At 47.3% G+C, this 26,651-nt stretch overlaps 1 protein-coding gene across 5 annotated transcripts in view; it reads left to right on the forward strand.

The window, feature by feature from the left end:
• The window catches only part of SLC14A2 (solute carrier family 14 member 2), a 369,451-nt gene extending 345,115 nt beyond the window's left edge, over window positions 1-24,336 (forward strand). For 2 of the 5 annotated variants that reach the window (XM_070421081.1, XM_070421080.1), the window contains 10 exons: window positions 10,815-10,937; window positions 13,332-13,414; window positions 14,514-14,673; window positions 15,683-15,872; window positions 16,186-16,314; window positions 17,232-17,424; window positions 19,063-19,210; window positions 19,877-20,011; window positions 21,091-21,140; window positions 23,163-24,336. In XM_070421081.1, the coding sequence (XP_070277182.1) occupies window positions 10,815-10,937; window positions 13,332-13,414; window positions 14,514-14,673; window positions 15,683-15,872; window positions 16,186-16,314; window positions 17,232-17,424; window positions 19,063-19,210; window positions 19,877-20,011; window positions 21,091-21,140; window positions 23,163-23,363 (1,412 nt within the window). In that variant the 3' untranslated portion in view covers window positions 23,364-24,336. Of the gene's footprint in view, window positions 1-5,017; window positions 5,805-10,814; window positions 10,938-13,331; window positions 13,415-14,513; window positions 14,674-15,682; window positions 15,873-16,185; window positions 16,315-17,231; window positions 17,425-19,062; window positions 19,211-19,876; window positions 20,012-21,090; window positions 21,141-23,162 lie in introns of those variants that run through there. The other 3 variants (XM_070421085.1, XM_070421083.1, XM_070421082.1) reach the window with 3 other exon arrangements.
• Window positions 24,337-26,651: the final 2,315 nt, after the last annotated feature.

The following is a 26,651-nucleotide window of genomic DNA, read 5'->3' on the forward strand; positions in this document are numbered from 1 at the left end:
TTTTATTTGAAAAAAAGACATTAAATTGATTTATTAATTGCATCATTCAATTATTCTATGTGCTTATTTATTTTTTGTCCATGGGATCTTAATTATGAAATGGGTTTATTAAAATTCAACTATAATTGTATAGCTTACTAAACTCTTTTGTATTTGTAAAACCTTTGCCTCATATATGTAGCAGCTATGTTGTTTGATGCCTATTGACTATCATTGATTCTTCATCGATTTTATCTTTTACTATTACAACTGCTCATTAGTGCTTTTAACCTCATATCAGCTTATAAATGTTGCCACACCTACTTTCTGATATTTTCTTACACCTTTGTTTTAACCATTATTATTTTCTTTTAACTATATATCTTAAAAATAACATAGAGCAATGTTTTGTATTTAACCTAATCTAAGTGTTTCTGTAATTTAGTAGGATAATTGAACCCCTTCATATTTATTGTAACAATCAATATGCTTCTTTTTTTATTCCACTTTGTTTTTACTATTTACTTTTTGTTTTCCAAACTTTTCTCCTTTTGCACATTCGATTATGTTACTGTCTTTTTCTTTCTTTCCTTTGTTCATTTGGAAGCTCTGCTATATTTCTTCCATTCCACTAGTAGTCACTGTTTCTTTCCCAATGCTCATAAGCAAAACTGTATTTCTCTGTTGTTATATAAAAGCAAGACACCAAATAGTTTACCCACACAAGCTACCCCATTTTGCCAATGCTCCTTGCTCACCCTGTGGAATGAAAACCTTTATACTACTTTCACTCCTCCCCAAGGTCCCCATCCCTAACACACTTACTTCTCCAATATTTTCCACCTCTAGATTTTGCCGAGATCATTACTTATTTTTCCCCTTGCAATATTTCTCTTTTTTTAAAAAAAAGGAATTCTATCATTGTGGCTTTGGAGTTTACTATTTATATTGGGCATGTTACCTTTTATCACTGTTTTCTCTATTCATCACCTTCCCCTGTTTTGTGATCTTGGTTCTTATTCATTAATTACCTGTTTAGAAGTCCTTCTTTTTTGTTTTCTTCAAATAATATATGACAGAATACAGGTGACACGTTCTCTGAACTGTTTGCATGTCCACAGTTTCTTTCTCCTGCTAAGTGAATGGCATTTCAGCTGGGGTGTCTGGGCTATAGCCTTTCCCCTCAGTTTTCTGGAGGTGTTGTGTCTTCATTTTCTGGCTGCCAAGTGTTACAAATAAGAAATCTAATGTCAATATCATCCTTTCATTTTATAAACAACCTGCTCTTTCTTTCTAGAAGGTTGTAAGGTTTTCTCCTTATCTTTGGAGTTCAGGGATTTTCTGAAGTTAAGCCTAAGTCTTTTCCCATCAATACTGCCTTTCAAGCTGCAAACTCAAGTCTTTCTTCAGCTAACATTTGTCTGGTTAGTGCTTTTCCTCTCTCTCTTCCTTTTTCTATTTCTGGAATGCCTATTATTCATTTGTCAGTTCTCCTTGGTCTCTGCTCCAAGTTGCTCTTCTCCTTCGCAATGTTTACCATGTGTATTTTTGCTCTGCTTTGAGATATTTCTTCCACCTGATCTTCTAGACCACTGACTCAGATCCCAATAGTAGCCAGTCTTTTCTTCAATTCAACAGATAAGTTGAATATTTTAGTTCAAAAATCATGTTTTCATTTCACAGTATCTTTGGGATGGGAGTCACAATTGAATCTCCACGTGTGTTTCTATTATTCTTTTGTTGTTGTCTTATCTCCTCTTGCTCAGTAAATCAGATACAGCTTCTGGTAACTCGTGGCCCCAAATGCCTGTCGTTCCCCTTATTCCCTGACTAATGGGCCCCTGTATTGGTAGCTCAAGAACACTTGCCAACTTGCATGAGCCAAGGCCCTAGAAACTCTGCCTTGTGGCCTGACCTCATTCACTCATTCACCCAGGTGACATTGTATGAGGAACTATTAATATGTTACTCAGGCCCCCACTTGACAACAAACCAGGAAAGACTCAGACCAGTTCCTGCCTTCAAGGAATTCATTTTATGGGGATTTGCCTGGCCAGGTGAGTAGTCTCACCTGAGGTGAAGATGTAGATCACACCACAGATTGCCTGAGCCACATAAGTTAACAGCACCAGTTTCATTATTTTGAGTGAATCATCTGTTGGGTTGGTATCCTATTCAGAAAAAGTATCAAGGAGGATTTTAAGGGACCCGGAAATTTTCTGTGCCTATTCTCCTCTTGTCTTCTATCTTGCCATTACCTGTGCCCAAACATTCCCAGCCATCCTTTATATTTGAACCTGTTAAAATATAAACAGTTCTGGGAAGATAACACAGTAAGCATGATCAGTCATTTGCATCTTAGGTTGAAGGAATGATTTCTGGGAATAGGTTGGATGAAAAAGGAGGGGAGGGTACAAAGGAAAAAATGGGTAGCACATTTTAAGAGTCTTTGGCAAGGAAGGGTCTGCTGAGTGACTCTTCCTTGGCTCATCAGGAATTCGAGTGAAGGTGCTGTATTTGGTTTAGAGAAAAGAAGAAATGACTGGGTCTATAGTATGAGGTAACACATGTGGTAACTCACAGTTACTTTGGAACATGGAACAAGACCCACTAGGAGGGAATGATAAGCAGCAGACTTTGAATCAGTGGAGAGGGGTGCTTTTTAACACTGGAAGTTGTCCTGTGAAACCCTGAGTTCCCTGCTCTGGCAGTGCAGGCCAGGAATCAGAGGCCTGTTGGGGATGCTTGCTTTGGTGGGGGTAGACCAGATAACCACTGTAGACTTTCTCTTCCAACTCCAAGTTTCAGTGATTCCATGTCCCTGGGTGACTACAGAGGAATGAGGAAGAGATATTACTGAGGTGGCAAAAAGTTAAGAACATAGAGATGGAATGTACCCAAAATATACGATTGTTGCCTTTGCAGCTTGTCCTAGGGCTTAACTGGCTAGCCATGGGGTCAGTTTACCAAAATGCTCACCATGGTTTTTTGTGTGGATGCAAGGTGAGGGTCCAACATGACTCAGCTATGCCTTGTCCTTCACCTTCTCCTCATCACTCTCCTCTCTCAGGTGGTTCTTCTGGTCAACCCTCTAATATCTGCCCATCAAGATACTCAATCTTCCTGGCCTGTATCTGTGGCTACATCAAACCCATGTGCTTCCATTTTTTTGCGCTTCCTGTAAGAGCCTTTGCTTTCTTGGGTCATAAGGCTGCAAGGGCTTGGGGACAGCTATAATATAAAACCAGTTAGGGGTTGGTAGTTTCAGGGTGACTATGATTTCTACTCAATAAACCTCAGTCTCATTTGGCAATTTTAAAGGCATTTGTGTGTATGCTTTTTAATATATTATTAGTGATTTCTAAGAGGAAGGGAGAGCTAGAGCGAGATAGAAACATCAATTATGAGAATCATTGATCAGCTGCCTCCTGCATGCTCCCTGCTAGGGTTGAGCCCAAAACCCGGGCATGTGCCCTAACCAGGAATTGAACCGTGACCTCCTGGCTTATAGGTCGGTGCTCAACCACTGAGCCACACCAGCTGGGCATTTTTTTATGTGAGATTATTTTTAACTTGCCTGCCTTTTCCTGCCTCTTGCCATTCTGAGAAAATAGACAAATCCATAGAGAATCCTTCTGTCCTTCCAATGTCCCAAAGAGGGAAGTGAAGAGATTACCAGAAAAGTCCTCTTAAAGTATGTGAATTAATAATTAGGAGCCCCCAGCCCCTCCTACAGCTGCACAGGCTGCTGGAACAGATGAAGTAAAGGAAGTAGCTCTTTAGAGAACATTTAGCTCAGCTTGCATTTATTCCTCATAAACTCTGGCCTCTTCCTCTGGAAGAATCCAACTTCTCCAAGTTTAGACTCTGGTGGTCAATGCAGCCTCCTCCCTCTGAGATATAGAAATGTAGAGTTGAAGGGAGCCATGAGCATTGGAAACTTAGTTCTGAAGTGAATTCTGATTGACTGAGCCTCAGGGGAAAAATATGTAGGTACAGGCAGATATCTTGGGGAGTTGTTGGTTATTTTTTTTTAGTTTTGAATTATTTCATATCCCAGAAGGAGGAACAAAAGTTGCCAAAACAAAACCCGAAAGCCCTCCTGTATATCATTACATTTGTGACACCCATTAAAAGGCCAAGGAAAGTTCTGGGCCATTGTACACCAGTCTTCGATAGGACCTGTCAGAAACAAGGTTCCATCTTATTCTTCTGCTTTCCAGGAGGGCAGTTGGTTGCCCACCCTGTGTCTAGTATGTGTGACTGATACTCACTACACTTCCATTTGGCTCATGGAGTGGCATGTGAACTCCTTGGATGGTTCTTCTGGAATAGACAGTTCCTGTCTTTTCAAACTGGTTACATGTTGTGCATGGGTAGAATCCTCCTGTTGCTTCTGATGCAGATGCCTAGAGGGCTGGAGTGAGGGAACCACAAGAATTTCAGGAGAGGCCAGTGCAAGAAGGCAAGGGATGGGCATCCAAGGCTGAACCAAGAGACCAGTAATCTGGGGAATAAGAAAAAGTGTCATCAGCAGACAGCCATGGGCCCTTAACTTTCAGCACCAAGGGAGGGCCCTCTGTGCAGGAAACAGGTCTGCAGTCAGCTCCCACCTGTCCCTGGAATGTGGGGCCTGCCTGGTTCCTCACCCCCCACCCCACCCTCACCTTTGTTTGCTTTTCTTCTTTTGAAGGCCCTCCGTGATCAGATAAAGACCCCTCTTTGGCAGTTCCAAAACACCTGGCACAGTGGTTAGGGGGGTTTGACGTCAGTGGGGAGTTTGTCTATTCAGGTGTAGCTAATTTCTGCAGCGTGAGGTTCTGTTTCTGAGCTTGGGTAGGCCACCTCATACCCTGTCACAGAGTCGGGGAAGGGGGAGAGGAGAAAGATACACAAGCCCAAGGGAGGGGAGGGTAATGCTTGACCTATCATACCACAAAGCCAAACAAAACATGTTTTGATTGGGCCCCCTCCCCAAACCCCAGCCTTCTAGGTCCCACAGCTTCATGGGACTTGGGAGGGCTGGCTTCCCTGATATATAGAGCTCGGCATCCTTTCTGGAGGCAGGGGGTAGGTCATTCCCTTCTTGCTCTGAGAGGGTCCCTTGGTGAGTCCCCAGGACACCAGTCAGTAGAAGGCAGAGGAGGAAAGGTCTGAAAATTTCCACAGAACCAGAAAGACAGCATCCAGTGTTGGGCTGTACATAAATTTCCATCAAGATGCTGATGGCAACACTGTTCCCCAGCCTGTGGCCTGCCTGCATGGGGAATTGAGAGAGTTTATTGAGGTTAGAAAGCAAATTGGCCCCCTGAGGAGACAACTCTTAGATGATTGCTTTAAAGGCAAATACTGAGAGCGAGAATTCTAATGAGAGGAGTAACTGATGGTAACGCCTGAAGGAGGACATGAAAGCTACTGCTAGAGCATCCCCGGCTCTGCCCCTTTAAAGGAACCCTGCCTGATCAAACCAGGTCAGGGAACCATGGTAGCAGGAGCTGGGATTCCCTGGGGAGTTTAGAAAGTAATCCTTTGTCGGGAAGCCCAGAGAGAGCATTTGTCTTTTCTCTCCCTCGTCCTCCATGGTACCCTTCCTCAACTGGAAGGCATGTGCCAGGCATAGGGTTAGGAAATGCAAAGAGAATTTACAGAAAGTCAGCAAGAGGATGGGCTGGAGGGCTTCAGGAATTGAAGGGGTTTGGGTTTAGGGAGAAGTCCAACGCCTGGAGTTGAGGACCAGAGACGCCGCCCAATCAGAAAGAAGCTTCTTCCCAAACTTCAATGGTCTAGATTCCTCCAGCCTGTGCAGGACATCAAAAGGAGCCCAGGTAAGAGGTCCCAGGGGAGAGAAATGGACCAGGTAGACCCCCTAGCAACAGGATCATCTGTCTTTTCAGAGGCAGAGAAAGAAAAAAGGCTGGTCTTTTTCTGTTCCTTTCTTCTGTTGGGCTCTGGTGTCTGGGGGAGGCCAGTCTTGAGACAGGAATCTTTACTAAGAATTCTAAAGTGAATTTAGATTCCAGAAGCTTCAAACTGGAAGAGCTCTTTTAAAAATAATAATGCAAACCCCTCACTTTGTAAATGAGGAAACCACAGCTTGTCCAGGGTACTGTCCAGATCATAAGAGAGCCTGGACACAGGTCCAGCTGTCCTAACTCCCAACCCTGAGCTCTTCTTGCTCACCTGGTGGTGGAACTAAGTGAACCCATCAGCCCTCGAATCCCCTTACTGCCACACCTGCCCACTGGGTGAGCCTCGTATTATTTGTCATCCTTTCCACAACTCTGTAACTCATGGCTCTGACAGGATGGTCCCCAGGGAAGCACCATGTTGAGTTGAGCTGTGGGGTATTAATGGGGTGGATTTGAACACCTTCCTCCTAAGAGTCATTACCTGCTGCTTCCAGGGCAATGGCACCTGGTCCAGGCATCTAAGCCACTCTCCTCAGGTCCTGATGCCTTCCACAGGCATGCCTATAGAATGAGACCATCTCAGTATCCACAAATATCTTAATATCCCAGTGTAACAACCTGTTTTCTTGGTGGCTCTCTCTTATATAGCCATCTTAGGTTACCGTAGACATACTCTGAGTAGCTACAGAGAGTGGATATTTCTGGAAGACAGATAGCAGTGCCTTAAGAAACGACATTCTAGGAAATTAGAGCTATCTAATCAGAGAATGGACAACCTGTCAGGTATGTGATCGCCTCCAAAACTGGCACCAAAGGATATGAGCCTCGGTGAACTTGCTGAGCGAAGACTATCCTATGAGGCTTGGAAGTGCCCATGGCCAGGCCTCTGCCTGCTGTCAACCCTCAGCCTTGACATACCCCTCCTCTCAAACTTGTGCAGCATCCACATCTTTCTTAAGGTTAGAGGGGGAAATAAGTTTACGATCAAGTGACAGTGCTGACTAATTGGTTGATTGTCGGTGTTGAGAAGAATTCTGAGGCTGTACTGAAATAGATAAAGAAAGTGCTTATGATCAAATAGCTGTGTTTGCCATAGATAATGGGGAGCAGGGGTGGTAGAGAAGAGGATGTGAGGAGAGGGATGATGGAAATGTTGCTCCAAGGGAAGAAGCCAGTGTACAATGGCCCCAAACTTTCCCTGGGCTTTCATTGGGTGTCACAAATGTAATGATACACAGGTTGGCTTTTGTGTTTTGTTTTGGGTGGTGTTTTTTGTTTGTTTCTCCTTCTGGGATATGAAATAATTCATATTTAAAATTAAAAATGTCGCAAGTCCATTGATATCATTTGGAAAGGCTCCAGTCATCTGGAAAACACCTGCAGTGCACGAGTAAAGCATCAGCGCCAGGTCAAAACCTGGCTCCACCACTGACTGGCATGTGACCTCAGGGGGGCCACTTCTCTGTGGGCCTCAGTTTCCTTCTATCAATGCCCAGACTCACAGGTCACTTGATTGATAATTCCAAGCAGTTAATTGGATTGGAAAGGATTTATTAACTTTTCGTGTGCATGGTAACTATCAATATAAACCTTCACTGTGACCCTAGCTTCAGAGGATGTAGTCTAGAGTCTTATGCAAATGCAGTGGGAATCCACAGAATGGAATGATCCACATGGCCAAGTAAGTCAAGGATGGCATCATGGAGGAAGTAGAGCATAAACCAGACCTTGTAGGGTCAATAGAAATTAGGCAAGAAGAGGAAGGAAACATACAGGGCCCACGATAAGGCCAGAGGACTGAGGCAGGGTGTGTGAGGGGAAGGAAATGGAAGAGCTGGATGATGAAGATAGTCATATTGTGGAATATCTGGAAAGCTGGGCAGAGGCGCATGAGTGTCAGACCCTTGGCAATAGGGAGCTATGTAGATTATTGAGTAAGAGAGTGGCAGTGACATGGTCCAGTAGTTGGAGCATAGAATGGATTGAAATGAGAGAGATCAAAGTCAGGGAGACTAACAGTTCTGAGGATGAGCTGGGTTGAGAACAGGGGGAAGAGAGTTCACAGTCATTCTGGAGGAAGATCAAGTGTTACCCCAATCATAGATAGCCTGTTCTAACTGGTGTACTCTTTAACCTCATTTATGAAATCATCATAAGGTATCTTGAGGTTAAAGGTGGTACCAACTCATTTATGCTTATTAATGTCTTTTCCATGGCATGAGCCAAAAACAAAGCAAAAACAAAGGCTGGGCAAGTCCATTGACCAACTAGTGAACTGGGGGCGGGGGGGGTTGGGGGGGAGAGAAAGAGCTTAAAGCATTTACTCTGAGGATGAGGTCTTGCTTATCTCAGGATTACAGTGACTCATACCTCACGTCCTTAAAAAAATGGACTTCCAAATAATTTACCTCCAAGTGTTCCTGTGGACCTGACCTCCGCCTGTATTCTGTCCACGTCCCTCACAACCCCCTTCCCAGTGCAGATTTGGTAGGAAGGCACAGGAAGACTTGTGGGGTTCTCTTGAATCCCCCAAAAGCAGGGTTGAACTGATAGGCCAAAAAGAAATCCCTTGGAGGAAGGAGGGTCTAGGGAAATAAGCCTTGGACTGGAAGGTGAGACAATAGCTGTGTGGACTCCAGCAAGTCGCTCAGCTTCTCTGGGCTTCAGTTTCTCTATCTGTAAAATGGGAGGGCTGGAATGGATCATCTCAAAACCTTTCTAGTTCTAGCAAGCAAGGCCTCTGCTAGTTTATAGAATGATCTTTGAAAATGTCAACTTCACAGAAAAAAGATATCATCCCATTTACCACGCACAGGCATCTCTCTCTCTCTCTCTCTCTCTCTCTCTCTCTCTCACACACACACACACACACACACACACACACACGCCCTGCAACACTCAATTTCTACATAGGGAAACATGCCCAACTTGTGACCAAAGTGTAACCATGTAGAATTCGATATAGAAAAAAATCAGATCATATATAATGTGTCACTTCAAAAAGAGTCATGCTGGCATAGTAGGGAAATCGCCTTTTGATGTATGAGTGTGTTCGCAAACAGTAGGCTGGAGGAATAGCAGACACAGGGAGCTGGGAAGGGATGACAAATGGGTCCTTATGGTAGGTTCCAGATGCTCCATATGTTGAACATTGTGGGTAATATAAGGACAGCATCGATCCACCTGAGAAAGACAGCTCGTAGACAGTGGACCGGCTTGGACCTGTTTGAGTAAAAGGTTGACCTTCAGAAGGATCAACTACTCATTTCTTCTTCCTCCGAAAGATGTCATAGATGCTTTGAGGTTGTTTGGTCCTCTCAAAGACATTGCATTGAGCTTCCACACTGCATTTGACAGTCCCTTTTACGCCTGCTACTTGAACAGCTGGCACTTTCCATACCATAGAAGTCAGCAGGGGCGTGAGTCCTATTGGGCAGGACTCCAGAAAAAGTGCTTCCAAACAGATTATTGTGGCTCATCACTGTTCTTTCCTTCTCGGAGTCAATGGGCAGAAAGCACCATTGGACTCTTGCCTATTCAAACATGGGTGGCAGAAATCCTCGAGGGCAGAGACCATGCCCCTGAAATGGTCCTGAACGGCCCCAGTGTGAAGCTACATGCCCTGGGACACCTAAAAGGCTTGTTAGAGTGGAGAGGGCAGTAATTCTAACACCAGATGGCATGCCAAGGAGCCACTCAGCTGCTAAGGTCATCAAGGACAGAGCTTCCCAAACCATGTGCCACGGCACACTCATAGCTGGTACCGGAGAGCATCCCCTGGCCCTCTAGTCAACCAGGTGGGACCTGGTGTGACCACAGTCCCTGGGCCCAGCTGTGTGGTCCCAAAAGGAGCAGTACTAGTAAGTTGTACCACCTTGTCCTTAAGTTTTTTCACAGCCTCAGGAAATTTGTTACTTTATCTCCCACCTTCTTCGTGGCGTCTGTTCCCACCTTTCATTCTCAACTCTTGGCCAGTCCATCTTGTGAGGCCGCTGCCCTCCCGGGTGGTCTGTAGTCCGGCAGTCCAGTGTCACCCCCTGAGACCCAGAACCAGCACCGTGTCAGACCGTGCTTGGGGCCATCTCCCAACTCATCCCAAACAAGGACAAGAATTGTTTTTAGGAGAGAGAGATGCCATTGGTTTTTGTCTTTTATGATGAGGACATCAGTTCTGGGAACTCATAGTAATATGGGCCCCACAGAGCTCGGGCACGAAAGCTGAGCCTGGCCTTCTGCAGCCTCTAGGGAGCAGTGGATGTCAGGAGACCTGGGTGCAGTTCCTGGCTGTGCCACGGTGAACCAGTGACCTGGGCAAGTTCATTTCTCTGGATCTAGGAGGTAGTATCTTGAAGCTCCATGAAATTCTGAGTCTGTGATGCTGCAGGGTCAAGATATTGTTTTGCCCAGGGTGTGTCTGGGGTAGCTGACACTTAGCAGGTGAGGACCAAGGAGCAATGGTCTGGGGTCAGGTCCAGGCATTTTTAAAGCACCCACGTTATTCTTATGTGCAGCCAGCACTGAGGGGCACCCCACATAGACTCCCCACCTCAGATGGCAGCCAGGGCGCTGGCTGAAGGGTGGAAATAGGCAGTCAGCTAGGGCCTACCCCAAGGTCACCCAAGGTCCCATTAAGTGAGTCATGGAGGATTCCTCATTGGGGAACTGAGAGCCTGGCTCATGGTCTTAGGACACTGGCAGGGGTCTGGGGTCTGGTTTCTGTGGGGAAAGGAGTGGAAGTTTTCATGGGAGAAGTAGAGAAGCTGATGTTTCACAGACATGATGCAACCACCATGCCGCTTCTGACCACACCCACACTGCTCTTTCTTTTCCTGCTTCTGCCTGTGATTTTCCCACGCTCTCTGCTTGGCTCTCACTGGGCACGGGCCAGGGTGGGATGCTGACCTGTCTCGTTTTGGCCCTGGCTAGGCAGCGGCGGGGAGCAGCCAGTCATCACATGCCCCAAGGCCGATGAGGGCTCTGAGGCCGTGCTCCCTAAGCCCAGGAGCGTGTTCCACATCGAGTGGTCATCCATTCGGAGGAGGAGCAAAGGTGTGAGCTTCCTCCCCTCATTCCTGAGGCCTTGATTTACCCATCTGTAAAATGAGGACGATGCTAGGACCTAGTCACGGGGGGTGGGGAGAACCTTGAGGGTCAGGCCTGTTCTTATCACAGCCAATCTCTGACTACAGCCATGGGCTCCAGTGCCCACTCTTTCCCTGGGTGGGACACTAAACAGGCAGCAGGCTCGGTAGATCAAGGCCAGGAGGTCTCAAGCTTGGCTGCACATTGGAGTCACCTGCATCCCATCCTGGAAAACTCTAATTCTGCTGGGAACCACCTGGGTGGGCTGAAGGACCTTTGAAAGCTCTCCGTGAGATTCTGTTTGCTGCCACATCCCAAACCACTGGTCCAGGAGGCAGGGATGAACCGGTCTCGGCGCTGCAGGGGTGGAGCTGCCAGGGCTGAGGGAACAGGTAGAGTGGCAGGGAGGGAGGGGCTCCCGCAGGCCAAGATCAAGATGGGGTCCAGGCGGCAGCCAGAGCTGAACCAGAGGTGGAGCCAGAAATGTGGCTTTAGCAGCTGAGGACATGTTGTGGCAAACAGGAAGGAGTTGGGAGGGGGGGGGTGGAGGGTCTCCCCAACCCTGCTTCAAGGTTGGAGCAGCCTCATGAAGAGCCAGGGCAGGAAAACAATCTAATTCTGCCCGCAAACCCCAGAGAGGAGAGCGGACTTGCCCAGAGTACCCAGCCGGCGAGGGGCGCTGCACCGGACAAAACTCATTCCCAGGTTACTGTCCTGTTTACAGCCTCACACACTTCCCAGAAGAGCCTTTTTGCTCCAGGTCCTTTGAGCCTCGTCCCTTCACACCTAAAGTTGCCAGCCCAGAGACATGGGCCTGGGGTGTTTCGGAAAAACACCGCACACGGGGTCAAGGGCATCAAGATACCCCAAGGGCCCTCCAGCCCAGGAGTTTGTGTTTGTGAGGGGCCCTGGGCATGTGTGGAAAAGAGCATGGCTTGCTTCAAAAAGTTAATAACCTCCCTCCAAACATCCTCCTATGATGTGCTTCAGGGCTGGGGTGGGGGAGGGCCCAGCAGAGAGCCAGTGCAAAGGAGCCTGGGAGGGGGAGCGTGGTCCCAATTGCTGAAGAGCCAGCAGGCAGCGGGGAGCTTCAGACAGAAGCCATCAGGATATCACACACACTGGCCTCGAAGCCTAGGAATCCTCTTTGCTCCCCACTCTTCCCTTCTAAGCTTCCAAACATTAACTTGTTTCTCCTGCATCGTGCAACTGCCCAGCCACAGTGGTACTTGCAGACCCTGCTCCCTCAAGAGCGGGCACACGGTGCCTTTGGTGCATTCTTTCTAGTGGTTAGCACTCTGAGGACTCATGAATGCATCTTGACTGGGACTGGCCTATTCGGTGTGAAAATGCCTGGCGTTCAGAGCCCAGCCTGCCATTCTCACACTTGACCACGAGAGGGCACCAGAGCACCAATACCGAAACTTTCAAGGGCAGTGACTTCTTTTTTTTTTTTTTAATATATTTTATTGATTTTTTACAGAGAGGAAAGGAGAGGGATAGAGAGCTAGAAACATCGATCAGCTGCCTCCCGCACACCCCCCACTGAGGATGTGCCCGCAACCAAGGTACATGCCCTTGACCGGAATCGAACCTGGGACCCTTCAGTCCGCAGGCCGACGCTCTATCCTCTGAGCCAAACCGGTTACGGCGGCAGTAACTTCTTTTATGATGTATAAAACCTTACTGACATTGGTCATCTTTAAAAGTATATGGTGTAGTAATAATGAAAAAATATGTTTAGAGCCACTTTATGAGAGTTTTCTAGAATTACAAGGACATGCCAAAGTCAATTCAAGTAATGACATGGATGTCACTTGTCTTATTTCAACCAGCAGTTGCTGCTAAAATACCTAAAATTCCAAGACATACAACCAAAAAAGAGACCCAAACAGCCCAAGGTCACCCAGTGGGGAAGAGTCACAGGCAAATGCACCCAGCCCTTGCGTGGCTCAGGCAGCTTAATGCTGTGTGAGCAATAGCATCAGAGCTCCTTTCTTTGCACACCTACGTGTTGTCCATGTAGCAGAGGAAAAAGAACCCTGGATTCGGGGATCATGGGCAAGTCGTCTATAAAATATAAGGGGTGAGCTAAGTCAGAGCTTATTCACTAAAGGCCAGTTGAATCGCTGGACTCCCAATTCCTGTGAAATGTTGACATGAGGACGTTCATTTTTCCCCAAATGGGTTCATAGCCATTAAAAGAAAAAGATTGGGGCTTCCAGCGGCAAGATGCCAAGGTTCTGGGCTTCCTCCGGTGGAAAGGGGAAGACATATTCCAATGGAGGCCTCCCCAGAATTCACTGCTCAGTGCCAGGGTAGAGGTGTCCTGATTGACGATGTTTTTCCTTCCAACTGCAGTGTTTGGGAAAGGTGAACACCAGGAGAGACAAACCAAAGACCCTTTCCCCTATCAGTACCGGAAGCCCACGCTCGAGTTGCTGGTAAGTAATGAGTGGCAGGAACGAGGGGCAGCGCCCACAATCACAGGGCCTGTGCAGATTAAGGAGCCGAGGTCTGGGAAAGGCATCTCCCATTTGGGCAAATTTTTCTTAAATTCATATTTCCAGCAACATAATTACCTGGGATTAAAGTGTCCATTTTTCACAGTTTACTTTATAAAGTTTCCTATTCCTTTTATTTGAATTCTTTTTTAAATTTATCTTTATTGTTGAACGTATTTTAGATGTCCCTTTTTTTCCCATTGCCGCCCCCCCTCCACCCTGTACCCACTCCCCTCCCTCAGACCTTCACCACACTATTGTCTGTCCACGGGTTATGCATACAAATTCTTTGGTTAATTTCTCCCCACCCACACCCACCCCCATCTTCCTCTAAACCCAGCCTTTAAGCCAGCGGTTCTCAACCTGTGGGTCGCGACCCCTTTGGCGGTCGAATGACCCTTTCGCAGGGGTCGCCTAAGACCATCCTGCATATCAGATATTTACATTACGACTCATAACATTAGCAGCATTATAGTTATGAAGTAGCAACGAAAATAATTTTATGGTTGGGTCACAACATGAGGAACTGTATTTAAAGGGCCAGAAGGTTGAGAACCACTGCTGAGTTTAAGCATTTAAGAAACAAGCTAGAGCCCATTTTCAAAAACAGAATCTCTGCATGTTTAATTTTATGAGCAGTTGCATTTTAATGCTAGGTGGGGGGAGAGATTTCTTCTGGAAAGCATGTGGCATAGTAGAAGTAATTTAAAAAAAAAAAATATAAAGATTTGGTTAAATCCCAATTTTGTTTGACCTTGATGTCTGCAAATAAGAACACCTCTCCATGCCTGAGCCCTCATCCACAGAATGAGAATAAAGATATTGTCTTGTTGGATTCCAAGATTGCTGCTCTTATTAACTGAGGTGACATAATGAGCAAAGGATATTCTAGGCTACAGAAACATGGAGATGGTTAAACAGCAATCTCACTGAATGCCAAATGAAACCCTGAGCCTGGGCCCCAGCCAGCACAGCGCCACTTCTCAGTGTGAGAAGCGCAGATGTGGGAGCCCTTTGCCTGTCTCTCGTCCCCGGGCAGGACCTGGACACCATGGAGGAGAGCGCCGAGATAAAGGTGGACACGAGCATCTCCAGGACTTCCCGGATGCAGAGTTACCTGGCTGCCAGCGGGAAAAGGATCAGTAGCGCCCTCAGTTACATCACAGGAGAGATGAAGGAGTGCGGAGAGGGGCTCAAAGGTAAAGCTTCTTTGACAGGGACCCCTGACCCTGCCTTTCAGAAGTCCCCTCCCGCCGTCCCCCAGGAAACACTTTGCTGTGGTTCTCTGTAGACTAAACTATGTTTGTCTTTCAAAGGTAGGTGTTTCGCTGTTAGAACAGACACAGTCTCTTGGGATGTGAATGCAATACCTGTAGGTGTGCAGGCTCTCGTTGCTGAACACACAGCATTGCCTCTCAAATAGCTCATCTCTGCATGCAGCCAGGCATGTTAGCCCTGGGAGTCTAGGGTATGCCTGCCCCTGGATGGCTCCCGGGAGAGCTGTATCTACTGTTCCAAGAGGTTCTAGTTAGCAAGCAATCTCCCCAGGGCTCAGGCCATGGGTTTGATGACCCCTGTGCAGCAAGAGGTTTTTTTCCAGATCCATCTTCTTGAAAGGAAGGGTCAGTGTGAGGCCAGAAGCCACTCCTTGGAGGGACTGTTGCCACCTTCCCGTCCCCTCACTGGTTGGCCCCCAGCTCATGCCATTCCCACAGGGACACAGAAAACTCAGGTACCCGCTACTTGAAAAACAACTTAAAGACCACCACTGTTGCCTGGCCGGCATGACTCAGTGGTTGAGCGTCAACCTATGAACCAGGAGGTCACGGTTCGATTCCCGGTCAGGGCACATGCCAGTGTGGGGCATGTGGGAGGCAGCTGATCCATTATTCTTCTCATCACTGATGTTTCTATCTCTCCTTCCTCTCCCTTCCTCTCTGAAATCAATCAATAAATATATATATATATATTTTTTTTTTTTTTTTAAAGACCACCACTGTTCTCAGTGGGTCTGAAGCGTTCTCTGGGCAGTCAAATGCCCTCTCGGTTCCTTGGTTTCCTCTCTTCTGTGGCAGGCGACAGCCGGAGGCTGGCTCCCTACAAACCCATCTCGGGTGTGGCATGCGCCTCACTCCCTCTGCTCGCTGCGGGCCTGGCCCGGGCCATCCTCCCAAGCACTGACCGACTCCCTGCCTGCTTCCATTCCAGACAAATCCCCCGTCTTCCAGTTCCTGGACTGGGTGCTCCGGGGCACGTCCCAGGTGATGTTCGTGAACAACCCCCTCAGCGGCATGCTCATCATCCTCGGCCTCTTCGTGCAGAACCCCTGGTGGGCCATCTCCGGCTGCCTGGGCACCGTGATGTCCACCCTGACCGCCCTCATCCTCAGCCAGGACAAGTACGTTTCAGGAGCCCCAGGGTCAGCGTGAGGCCAGAGGCCAATCCTGCGGGGACCGTTGCCACCTTCCCGTCCCCTCACTGCAGAAACCCCTCAACTAGGACACTGGTAATCAAGAACCACCATCCCCTGGTGACTTGGTAACTGCTGCACACCATCTAGGGGAGTGGGAGGAGGGGCATCTGTTTGAAGGTGTTTGCTGTCAATCCCAGTTGAGGAAAATCTGAGTGAGAAGGAAGTTGGAGAAGGCAACACCCCTACACTGGGCCTTGGGGAGCCCCCACATCAGCAGCCCTCCCTCCCCGCCCCCCAGGTCGGCCATCGCAGCAGGACTGCAGGGCTACAACGGGGTGCTGGTGGGGCTGCTGATGGCCGTGTTCTCGGACAGAGGCGACTATTATTGGTGGCTCCTGCTCCCGGTCATCGTCATGTCCATGGCTTGGTAAGTTGGCTTCCGAAGCTGTGGGTGCTTACCAGGGGCTGCCAATCTCTATCCCAACGCCATGACTGTGTCTATGGTCACTTTGAAGGTGGCATCTCCTTAGCTTGCACATCAGAAACAACTACTGGTAATAATTACTAATGCCATGCAGTGCCAGTGCTGTGCTAGGTAGCCTCCAGACAGCATCGCCTACCTACCATCCCTTCCTCTTCTCTTAAGATCTAAAGGGTTTCTGGTCCTGCCCTACCAGAGCCCGGGGAAATTAACTGAAGACAGTATAGGTTAAGAGCCACACCACGGGATCCCATCAGTTGCTGCAAATCTTCTCATTCCTCCTGCTGCCACCCACCCCCACCCCAGCTTTCCCCTGTCCTTAGGACCCCTGACAAAACTGGGACCACCTCCCAGTGTAGGGTGAAGGGCCAGGCCTACCTCCTCAGTGGCCTATACCCTCTGTGAGCTCCGGGCCTGCCGAGGGCCATCCCTGAGAGCACCAGACCCAGCTCCTCCGCCACCTCTAGAAACCACAGGCACTCTGCCCATGAGGCTCATGCTCTCAGCTGCTCAACAAGTATCTGTTGAAGGAAGGAATGCCATTCCCTATCCCTACCCCATCACTCCCCCAACTTGCCCTCTCTCCTCCAGCCTGGACACGGAGCTGTGTGACTTTCCACGGAAGTTCTGTGACTCCCTGCCTCCAGACTTCCCCCAGAAAGCCCCCCTTCTCAAGTTGAGCCTGGGCATCACCCTGCCGCTGTGCCAGGGACAGGGAGGAAGAGGCCGGGAAATCACAGCTCAGGTCCAGTCAGGCGCAGAGAGGGTGCTTTTCCCCAGGGAGGCCCGGGGAGCACTCCCGCTTGGTTCAGGGTCAGGGCCGGGGGCTCCCTGAACAGCATCTCCTGTGCTTCTGCCGCCAGCCCCATTCTCTCCAGTGCCCTGGGCTCCATCTTCAGCAAGTGGGACCTCCCGGTGTTCACGCTGCCCTTCAACATCATGGTGACCCTGTACCTGGCGGCCACAGGGCCCTACAACCTCTTCTTCCCCACGACCCTGCTGCAGCCTGCCTCCTCGGTACCCAACATCACCTGGTCGGAGATCCAAGTGCCTTTGGTAGGTACTGTGGAAGGTGGAAGACAGCAAACGCAGTGTTAAAGTGGCATTTACTTATTTTGCACATCAGAAAGGTCCACGCGTCGTAACTGCTATTCTACAGCGCGAGGCACTCTACATACAGTTTGTCATGAGCCACCATCCTGTGCTTTTCTCTTTCTAACTAAGAGCCAGAAAAGCCACTGCTGGTTCCACAGAGGAAGAGACTGAGGCCAGGTGGAGACACTGCCTAAGGTCAAGGTCACACAGCAAATTAGTGAAGGGCAAAGGCAAGACTAGAAGTCTGGCCCCCTGGCTGCAGGACCCAGGCTCTTTCCTTCTTCCTGTTTGTAGAGTTTCTTAGAGGCTGTATCCCATTTTCCATCTCGCTTATGTTGTGCATTTTTCATCCCGTCTCATTGAATCATTAAAGACGTACCCATCACACCGCCATCTACTGGCCCAGGCAGGTCCGCCCCAGCCTCCACACGTAATTGCTCTCGGAGGCCGAAGTGCGCTCACACTTGAAAGCACAGGTGTTCCTCCATTAAGACATGCACTCATAACAGCGCTTTTCACGTCTTCGACAAGTATTCTGTGTATAACGCTGGCCTCTGGAAGTCTGACAAGATCATTAATAAGAGGCTACACCAAGAGCATTAAAGCAGCCTGGAGAAATGAGCGCATTAGCCTCCTTATCTAAGTGGACAAGTTTTCTCTGAGCTTCCCCTTCCTCCCCCCCTCCCCACCCCCAGTTTGTATTACTCTGAACAGCTCCCACCACCACCACCACCACCACCACCACCCCACCCCCGCCACCCGGACTGGGCTCACTCAGAAACTCCGTTATTGGCCATTCATCATCTAACCACAAAGCCCCTTGCCCTTGTTGAAAGAACTTTCAGAACTAATGTTGCCTAGTTTCTCTTAGCATTCCAGAGTCTGCAACAGCAGGGCATAGCAGACGGCACGTGCACAAAAAGTGTCATTATTTAGGAAGAGAAATGTTCGCGTTAGCCCCGTCCTTGTTGGTGTGTGTGTGTGTGCGCGCTTGCATGCATGTGTGCGTGTGCATGTGTACACCTTCATGAGCCACAGGTGAGTAAAGGTGCCACATTGGCAATTCACTCCTGTGGCTTCCCTTTCATAGTATTTACCCCACCGATGTCTTTGGATGGCAAAATTACTCTAATTGGTGTGCTACAGGGAGATGATGTTATAAAAGGTTAATTTAAGATATTTTGCATTCTCCATGGCACATTTTCAATGGAAAAGCTATGTAGGAATTTTGGAGAAATGAAAAAAAAATTAGGAAATTCTATACAAATATATTAAAACCCCCAAAGTTCCAGGAAAAGAAAAATTCAATTTGGGGTGGTTATTCTTTAGAAATAACTTCCTGGACAATTGAATGGATTATGGCCATGATGAATATGTTTTGTTTTGGCCATCTCATTAGAGCCTTGAGTCTTGGGGAATCAGGTGGTCAATGTTCTAAGAATGCAAGATTAAAACGATAAAGCTCGTGTTCCTTCTAGAGTTAACCTATTTGAATAAAAGCACCTTGGAAACCTGTTGCAAAATGTTAGTGTGGAGGGTTTGGCGCCAAATCTTTTCCAGCCAAGGGTAATGCTGTCTCTTTGCCTGTCGCGCCCACAGCTTTTGAGAGCCATCCCTGTTGGAATCGGCCAAGTGTACGGCTGCGATAACCCCTGGACCGGAGGCATTTTCCTCATCGCCTTGTTCATATCGTCACCTCTTATCTGCTTGCACGCTGCCATTGGATCCACCATGGGGATGTTAGCAGGTTCGTGTCAGCCCTTCTCCCTTATTCAGGGGCCATAAAGATGTTGGAACCCAAGACCAACTCCAAAGAAAATGGGGACACGTGTCTTCAGAGCTTCATCTGCTTATTTCTGTAAACGTTCCCTCCTTTTATTATACCATGGGTGTGTTTTTTTCTATTTTGGTGCCAGTGCCCTATGGTACTGTGAGCAAAAGCTGCCCTCAAGAAAGGCTTTGGTGTTAGTCCCTTACACCTTAGTATAAATTTAAAGCTTGGGAGGGGTTTCTTCCAGGCGTGCTTACATTTTAAGTCTTCTATTTAGTGAAGATAAGAAGGATGCATTCTCCATTAGAGAACATTAAGATATCAATGAAGGAGCCATCATCCTCTTTGTGGCCAGGGAAGGACCATCTCTGGACTTCAGATTTCAGAGTTCTTACTCAAAGGGTCTCTTCTACCCATAACAGCTTCACCACTGGTGTTCACGTGGCTCTCCGGCCACTTGTTTCCTTTAGGTGTTTTTTTTTTGTTTTTTTTTTTTTTTTTTGCTGAATAAAATCCTAAGTTCTTTCTTATAAAAAGCCACAGAGGATAAGTAGGCTGGGTTTCGAGGACCATGACGGGTTCGGGGCTGGCAGGTGAGCCTCAGAGAGCCCACGCCCACACGGTGCCTGCCTTCTCTCGCAGCTCTCACGATCGCAACGCCCTTTGACTCCATCTACTTCGGCCTGTGTGGCTTCAACAGCACGCTCGCCTGCATCGCCATAGGGGGCATGTTCTACGTCATCACCTGGCAGACGCACCTCCTCGCCATCGCCTGCGGTAGGTACTGCCCGTGAACCCCCTTTCCACCAAAAAAGGTGGCTGGGCCTATCCCCACCAGGAAAACCACCCTCTGAAAATTCTGCCGATCCTTCAAAGACAGATGGGATGATCGTCTGCTTTATAAAAGGTTTTTATTTAAAATTGTTGTTGAATGATTGTTTAGTGATGAATACGTTAAAATTTCTTTCTGATGAACCCAGTGTCCAGCCACTTGAGGAGAGATTTTTTTTAGATGGTGCTCGTTTGGTTGTTGTTCGTGTCTGTCTCCTGTGATTGCTACTTTCCTGGCTAGGGATTGGACCTAATCGACAGAGCAGCTCTTGTACAAATATATCTTTATACTTGGAGTTGGGCAATTATATCTGATACAGCGATTAACCTTAAGCACCCAAACACTGACCCCCTAGGACCTTCAAATAATGCTCACAGTGTAGGATGTGGTCAGGATTATGCCCAACTGAGTGCTCAGTTACTCTGTAGTTAACACCCTAGGAACTATTGGGATGCATTTATTTGAGAAATTAAAGGTCCAAACCAAAGCCCAATTACGTGGGCCCACTTTCACAGAACCTCACCAGTGGCCAGTGGGCTCCTCCCAGTGGCCAGCCTGCCGTGCCCTCCCCATGCAGGGCCTAGGCGATGAGGCAGTCAGCATAGTTGCTCTTCCTCAAGTTTACAGAATGCTGCTCCTGCCTGGAAGCCCATGTTATGTTCATAACTCGTGATGAAATACACCCGCAGGGATTTCTGGGATTCACTCGCCTTGGCGGTATAGTAAAATTTTCCTTTAAGGTTTATGCTGCTAAATGTTCCTTTGCTGGAATGCAAGGTGGTGGGGCCCGAGAGAGCCGTAACAGCTCAAGGCTGGACCTTTTTAACGAAGTTCACCTGCTGCCTTGGGGTGCCAGCATTTGCATGGAATTTAACACTTTTCTAAGCTGCCGGGCAATGGAAACAGAATTCAATTTTTGTCATGTACAAGACAGCATTTGTGGCCTGCACTCTATGGGGAGAGAATATATAGATGGAGCTTGAGGCACTGTTCGTCACTTACCTACTTCTTGGTTCTTTTCCAGCACTGTTTGCAGCCTACCTGGGTGCTGCCCTGGCCAACATGTTGTCTGTGGTGAGTCCATGTGAGCTAAGAATGTGCCACACACCCTTCCTGGTCTTCTCTCGTCTCCCCACAGTCACACAAAACCTCTCCTCCAGGAGCCTTCCCTAATTCATCCCTCTTGTCTCAAATCACACTACTCACCTCAGTACCTGCTGGACCGAAGGACCTGGGCCTCACAAGCTTAAATGTCAAGTGTCGGCCAGTCTGATCCCATCATCAGAGGGCCAGCTGAGCTCCTTATAGAAGGACAATTTCAGGAGCATTATCTTATAAAGCAAACTCCCTTCTGATAGAACTCTGGTTCTATCATCCTCTAGAACTAGCTTTAAATGTTTATTATTTAATGTTTGTATGTTCATAAATCATCTGCCTGACTAGCTAATAGGCCAATTGTTTGTTCGTAGAACTAGCACGGTGTCGTGGTCCTGAGGGGAGGTTCAGGGAAGACAGGAGCAGAGCTCCGGTCAAGCCTGAGAGAGGCTAGAACCGGTGGCTATGGGCACATGCAGCAGCCTGGGAGCCCCTTCTCTGAGCACCGTGAAGGGTGGTGTGTGAGGTCTGGGGGCACCACATGGCCAGTGACAGACCCCCTCATACATAGGGAGAGTCTCAGGCCCCAGCTCAGAGTGCTCAGGGCTCAGCCTGCAGCCGATGCCTCCCCCTCTTGAATAAGGGTTCAAGAGCACATCTCACACGGGCAACCAGGAAAGTCCTGTTGGTCCTGCGGATGAAGATGGGGCTGGGTGTTCTATTCACACCTATCTACATCCCTCCTTCGTAAACTTGGGCAGTTTGGACTTAGTATGGAAAAGAATTTTCTAAGCATAGAATTAGTCTTCCCTGATACCATCCTGTGTCCCCCAATGGGTTAAGTCCCTCCTCTGTGCTCCATCAAAGTTTGTACATGCATCTGCTACATGTGACATTCAGCACTGTGATGACAAAAACACCTCGGTCCTTTTCCACCTTCAGCTTGTGTGCCCCTTCAGAACAGGGACCCAGTCACATTCTCATCTTTCCCTCTAGTACCTATTACAGTACCCAGCATATAGTAGGTGCTCAAGAAATGCTGAATGAATGAAACCCTAAGGTAGTGCAACAGTGCCATCTTGAACACACATATGATAGCATTGTTACCCCCATAGTATTACCTGAGGTCTTTATTCCTTATAATAAAATGATATTTGGGGGTGAGAGGGGCATGCTTTGATTTGCCTCCTAGCAGAATTTGCAGGCTTTATGTTAGCAAGCTATCCGTTCAAGTTATCTCAAACAAATTGGAGAGGGGTATTTAAAAGCTTCAGGGAATCTTAAGGAATAAAACACAGATCAACATCATGCGAAAGGAAGCTGGGAATGGGTAAGCCTTGAGAAGAGAGATAGCTGCTCTCCAACTCCAGCCCTTGGGACTAAGATGTCACATCTCTGCTCTCTCCCGTCTGCTCCGTTTCCCTGTGTCTCTCTGGGATGGGCTTCTGCTGCTGCACGCAGCCCCCAAATGACCACCCAGACCAGAGCCTCTGGACACAGTCTCTGTGCCTCTTAGTTCCAATTCTCAGGAGAGGGGTTCTATTCCCAGGACATCTGCCTATGGCAAGCTGCACTTGAGTCAGGTGTCTGTCTCTGGTCCAATCAGCTGTGACTAAAGAAAAAAGACCTTGAACTACAAAATAACTGCCAAAGCCATTCATTCCTTCAGCAGGGGCTATGGGAGAAGGCAGGAATGGCCACAATTCCTTGAGGTATAGGTTGGCCCGATAACCCAAAACAAAACATGTCTCCTACATAAAGGCATATTATAATAGGGTTCCAGTGACTGCATTTCGAAGCATGTTTGCTCACCTGTTACACTTCAGCCTGACACCACTGCATGATTTTATTTATGTTGGTCATAAATTAAATATTATTCCTATCAACGACATGAAGCATCGCCTCCTCTACCCAGGGCTGACGGTGTTCGGTAAGGGCTGATGAAACAGGCACAAGCATCTGATGTCACCAAGGCTTCTCTTATTTCTCCTTCCCCCCCAGTTTGGATTACCGCCCTGCACCTGGCCCTTCTGCCTCTCGGCGCTAACCTTCCTGCTCCTGACGACCAACAACCCTGCCATCTACAAGCTTCCACTCAGCAAAGTCACCTACCCAGAGGCCAACCGGATGTATTACCTGTCCCAGGAGAAGAACAGAAGACCATCAACCATAACAAAGTACCAGGCCTATGACGTCTCCTAAGTTGCCCTTTCCAAAAACACATCACTGTAAATTCAGCCTTCAGCAGGCTGTGCAGGTCCCCAAGCTGAAGGCCACTTCACCTCGCCTGCTGTCCGTCTATGATTCTCCCCCAGCGAGCCTAACCCCACTTATTCCCAAGCACAGGGAAATATCGTGTAGCCACCATTCAGGAACCTCTCTGTTCTAAGAAACACAATGCTTATCAAAGACATGATTAGTTTAGACTTTGCTCAACTCACTGCAGAAGAGCTTCCTTTGAGGGGAGTTTTTCCTTTTCTGCAAAACAAGCCACATCCCTAAAGAGAACTCACCAAGAAGGGGACAGTGGTTGGTGACATGTCATCCAACTCGTCACCTAATGCAGCGATGCACAGTGTCAGGAAATATGCATTAGCCTAGAAGGCAAAAGGGCTGGTTCTACCCCGGCTCTGACACTAACGCACTCCTACCACCTGGGTGAGTCCACCCCCTCTCTCAGCCTCAATTTCTTATTAGTTTCATGACAGGGAGGGACTCCATGGTCCCTTCCACCTGAGAAGTGTTGATTCAGCTCTCTCTCCTGTAAACTGACAAAATCAGCATGACCAACAAGTAATTACTTTGAGTTAAGCAAGAGATGGAGGGTTACCTGGAGAAGAGGTGGAACAATTTTAAAGATCTGTGGAGATTTGTTCTTGAGTCATGAGAGGTTCTCCAGACTTGGGGTTAGGAATGTCAATGTGCCTTTCTTTACAAAACAGAAATGTTTCTGGAAATATCGTACGATGAAAACTGATCTTCTTCAACATTCAAATCATTTTAAACAAAAGTGTTGCTTTTTGTAATAGACATAAACATACTCTCATTAAACTGTTAAGTTTGCAAATTAGGATCGGAGTTTTCTTAAAATGCACTCACCTACATGTTCACACATTGCCCTCTTGAGGGGTTTGCCATAGTCAAGCATGAGTCTGAAATGAGATGAAAAACGAGTGAAAAATTCTCAGGGGAGGGTTTGATTTGCTTGCAAAGGGAATCACAAAAACGACAGTGGTCATTTTTTCTTCTTGAGTTAAAATATAGGTTGTTAACCCAGCTCACTCTTTAGGGCATAGTTTTTTAGTTTTGCACCCCCAAAATTACAAATGCGAACCCTTGTGTTATTTCATTGCTCTGGTCATAGCATTGCGCTCCTAAAGCACGGGACCCCTTGATGAAGTCAGGTGCTCAGCCTTCCCACCACTCCCCAAAAGGAGGGTGGATGAGCCTCTCACAGCCCTCCAGTGGGACCCCCTCACCCCACATACTTCCAGTTTAGCATGACAGGATGATGACATTAGATGAGGGTGTAGAAAAGAGGCGGGTGAGGGGGAAACAGACCCTTTAGAAATGCAACTTTAAGGAAAAAATTACATCTGACTAAAATCCATCATATAGAAAAAGCTGGTGTCCACATTTCTCCTCTTCTCTTCTCTTCTCTTCTCTTCTCTTCTCTTCTCTTCTTTCTCTTCTCTCTTCTCCTCTCCCCTCCTCTCTCCTCTCCTCTCCTCTCCTCTCCTCTTCTCTGCCTGCCCTGAGATCCCAGCCATGGTCTGCCAGCCCAACAGCCCTGGGCTGCCTATTTGTCTTCCAGATCCTATCTAGCCAGTGATGACTTGCCAGGAAAATGGAACACTTCTCACTGGAAATAAATCTCCCACCTACGAAAGGGGAGAGAGTCACACTCCAGAGTCTACTTCTGAGTCTGTGGTCACACCTTGGGGCCAAGAAGGTCTCAGGCTGCATTTTAATGATGATGGAGTTGTGACTCCCCGAGGATTAAGCATCCAGGAATGTCTCCAAAAGGCTGTTTATGCTCCCAGCTCACTCAGCTGCCCCAGAACCTCTAAGTGATGACATAGAACTATTAAAATACCACTTTTCCTGCATTTTCCACCAAAGTGTTATAATCTGGTTTTATTAAGAGCAGGAAACCTCCTCATGCATGCCTTTCTGATTATTGACCACTAACAAATCCCCTTAGCTCTTCTAAGTATTTCAATAGCCTCACCTATAAAGCAAATTGAATTGGCCAAGGATAACAAGCAGGATGGAAATAGACAAAAGAATTCGACTTACAAAAAACGTACGATGACCACAGGAGTCTATTCCAGCACTTCAGTTAGGCGTCAACTAGGCGTCAACAGAGGAGAGAGGGAGCCAGTTGGCGCCAGCTCCTGAGAGCTAGTGGTGCACATGAGTGCATTTCTCCCAAGGTTGTGATCAGTGACATCACATGGGTAGCTTGAAATCAGCCATGGTAGGAGTCTTTACACCACAGTAATTGGCAAACTACAGATCTGGGCTCTTTCCCCCAGATAGCCAGCTTAGCAGCACAACACTGACTAGCCAATTTGGTGGGAAGAAAAGAGGACAATTGCAGGGCTCCTAACCAGAGTCTCAGAGACCAGAGCCAGAAGATTCAATCTAACAATCCTACACGGATGCCATTGCACATACAAAAGGCATTTAAGAGAATAACAAAAATGTCCTCTGACATAGAAGGACCTCCAAAGACTGACCCACAGAGCCCTACACTGACAACACTACAAATAGAAGGAAAAAAAATCTGGGAAATGCTACAAGAGACACAAGAATACTGTAGCATGATCAAATACCTTGGTAATGCCTAGGACCAAAGGAGAGAAATAGAAGACATATACTTGTAACAACCTAGAACCGGAACATTACATGATGGCAGGAAGGGAGAAAAAAGAGGCAGGAGAGCGGGTTAGAGGACTTCATTTGTACAAAGTTGATAAGTTTAGAAAGCCCACAGGAGGAATAAGGGCAACCACTATGAGAACAAAATTAGAAACACAAGTTTTGAACTGGAAGAAAATTTTCATTCCAATGGAAAGCAAAAAATAGAGAAGAGCATTCTAGAAAGTCGCCTGAAAAAAAACAGTAAGTACAAAATATAAACAGAAGACAGAACTTAGTCATAATATGACAGTAATTGACAAAATGCGTTAACAGAGATAAATTTACCCCTGGAAGACAGAGATGCAAGGGTTGTACTTTTATTTAAAAAGAGCTAACAATTTGATTTTTGCAGAAAGACACAAAATGTCTAAATACAAAGATGCAATAAGACATACTAAATAAGTATGGACTAAAAGAAATCTCAGGTATCAACCATAATAGCTTGAACAGTAAAATTTAAGGCAAAAAAGGTAAGTACAAAGAATGATATAAACAAGTAATAGGGCAAGAGTACATCATAATTATAAACACATATGTACTAAACAACCAGCCTCAAAACACATC

Source organism: Myotis yumanensis, unplaced genomic scaffold (genome assembly GCF_028538775.1).
Source record: "Myotis yumanensis isolate MYYU_CA2020_CCGP unplaced genomic scaffold, mMyoYum1.0.hap1 SCAF_7, whole genome shotgun sequence".
Taxonomy (NCBI): domain Eukaryota; kingdom Metazoa; phylum Chordata; class Mammalia; order Chiroptera; family Vespertilionidae; genus Myotis; species Myotis yumanensis.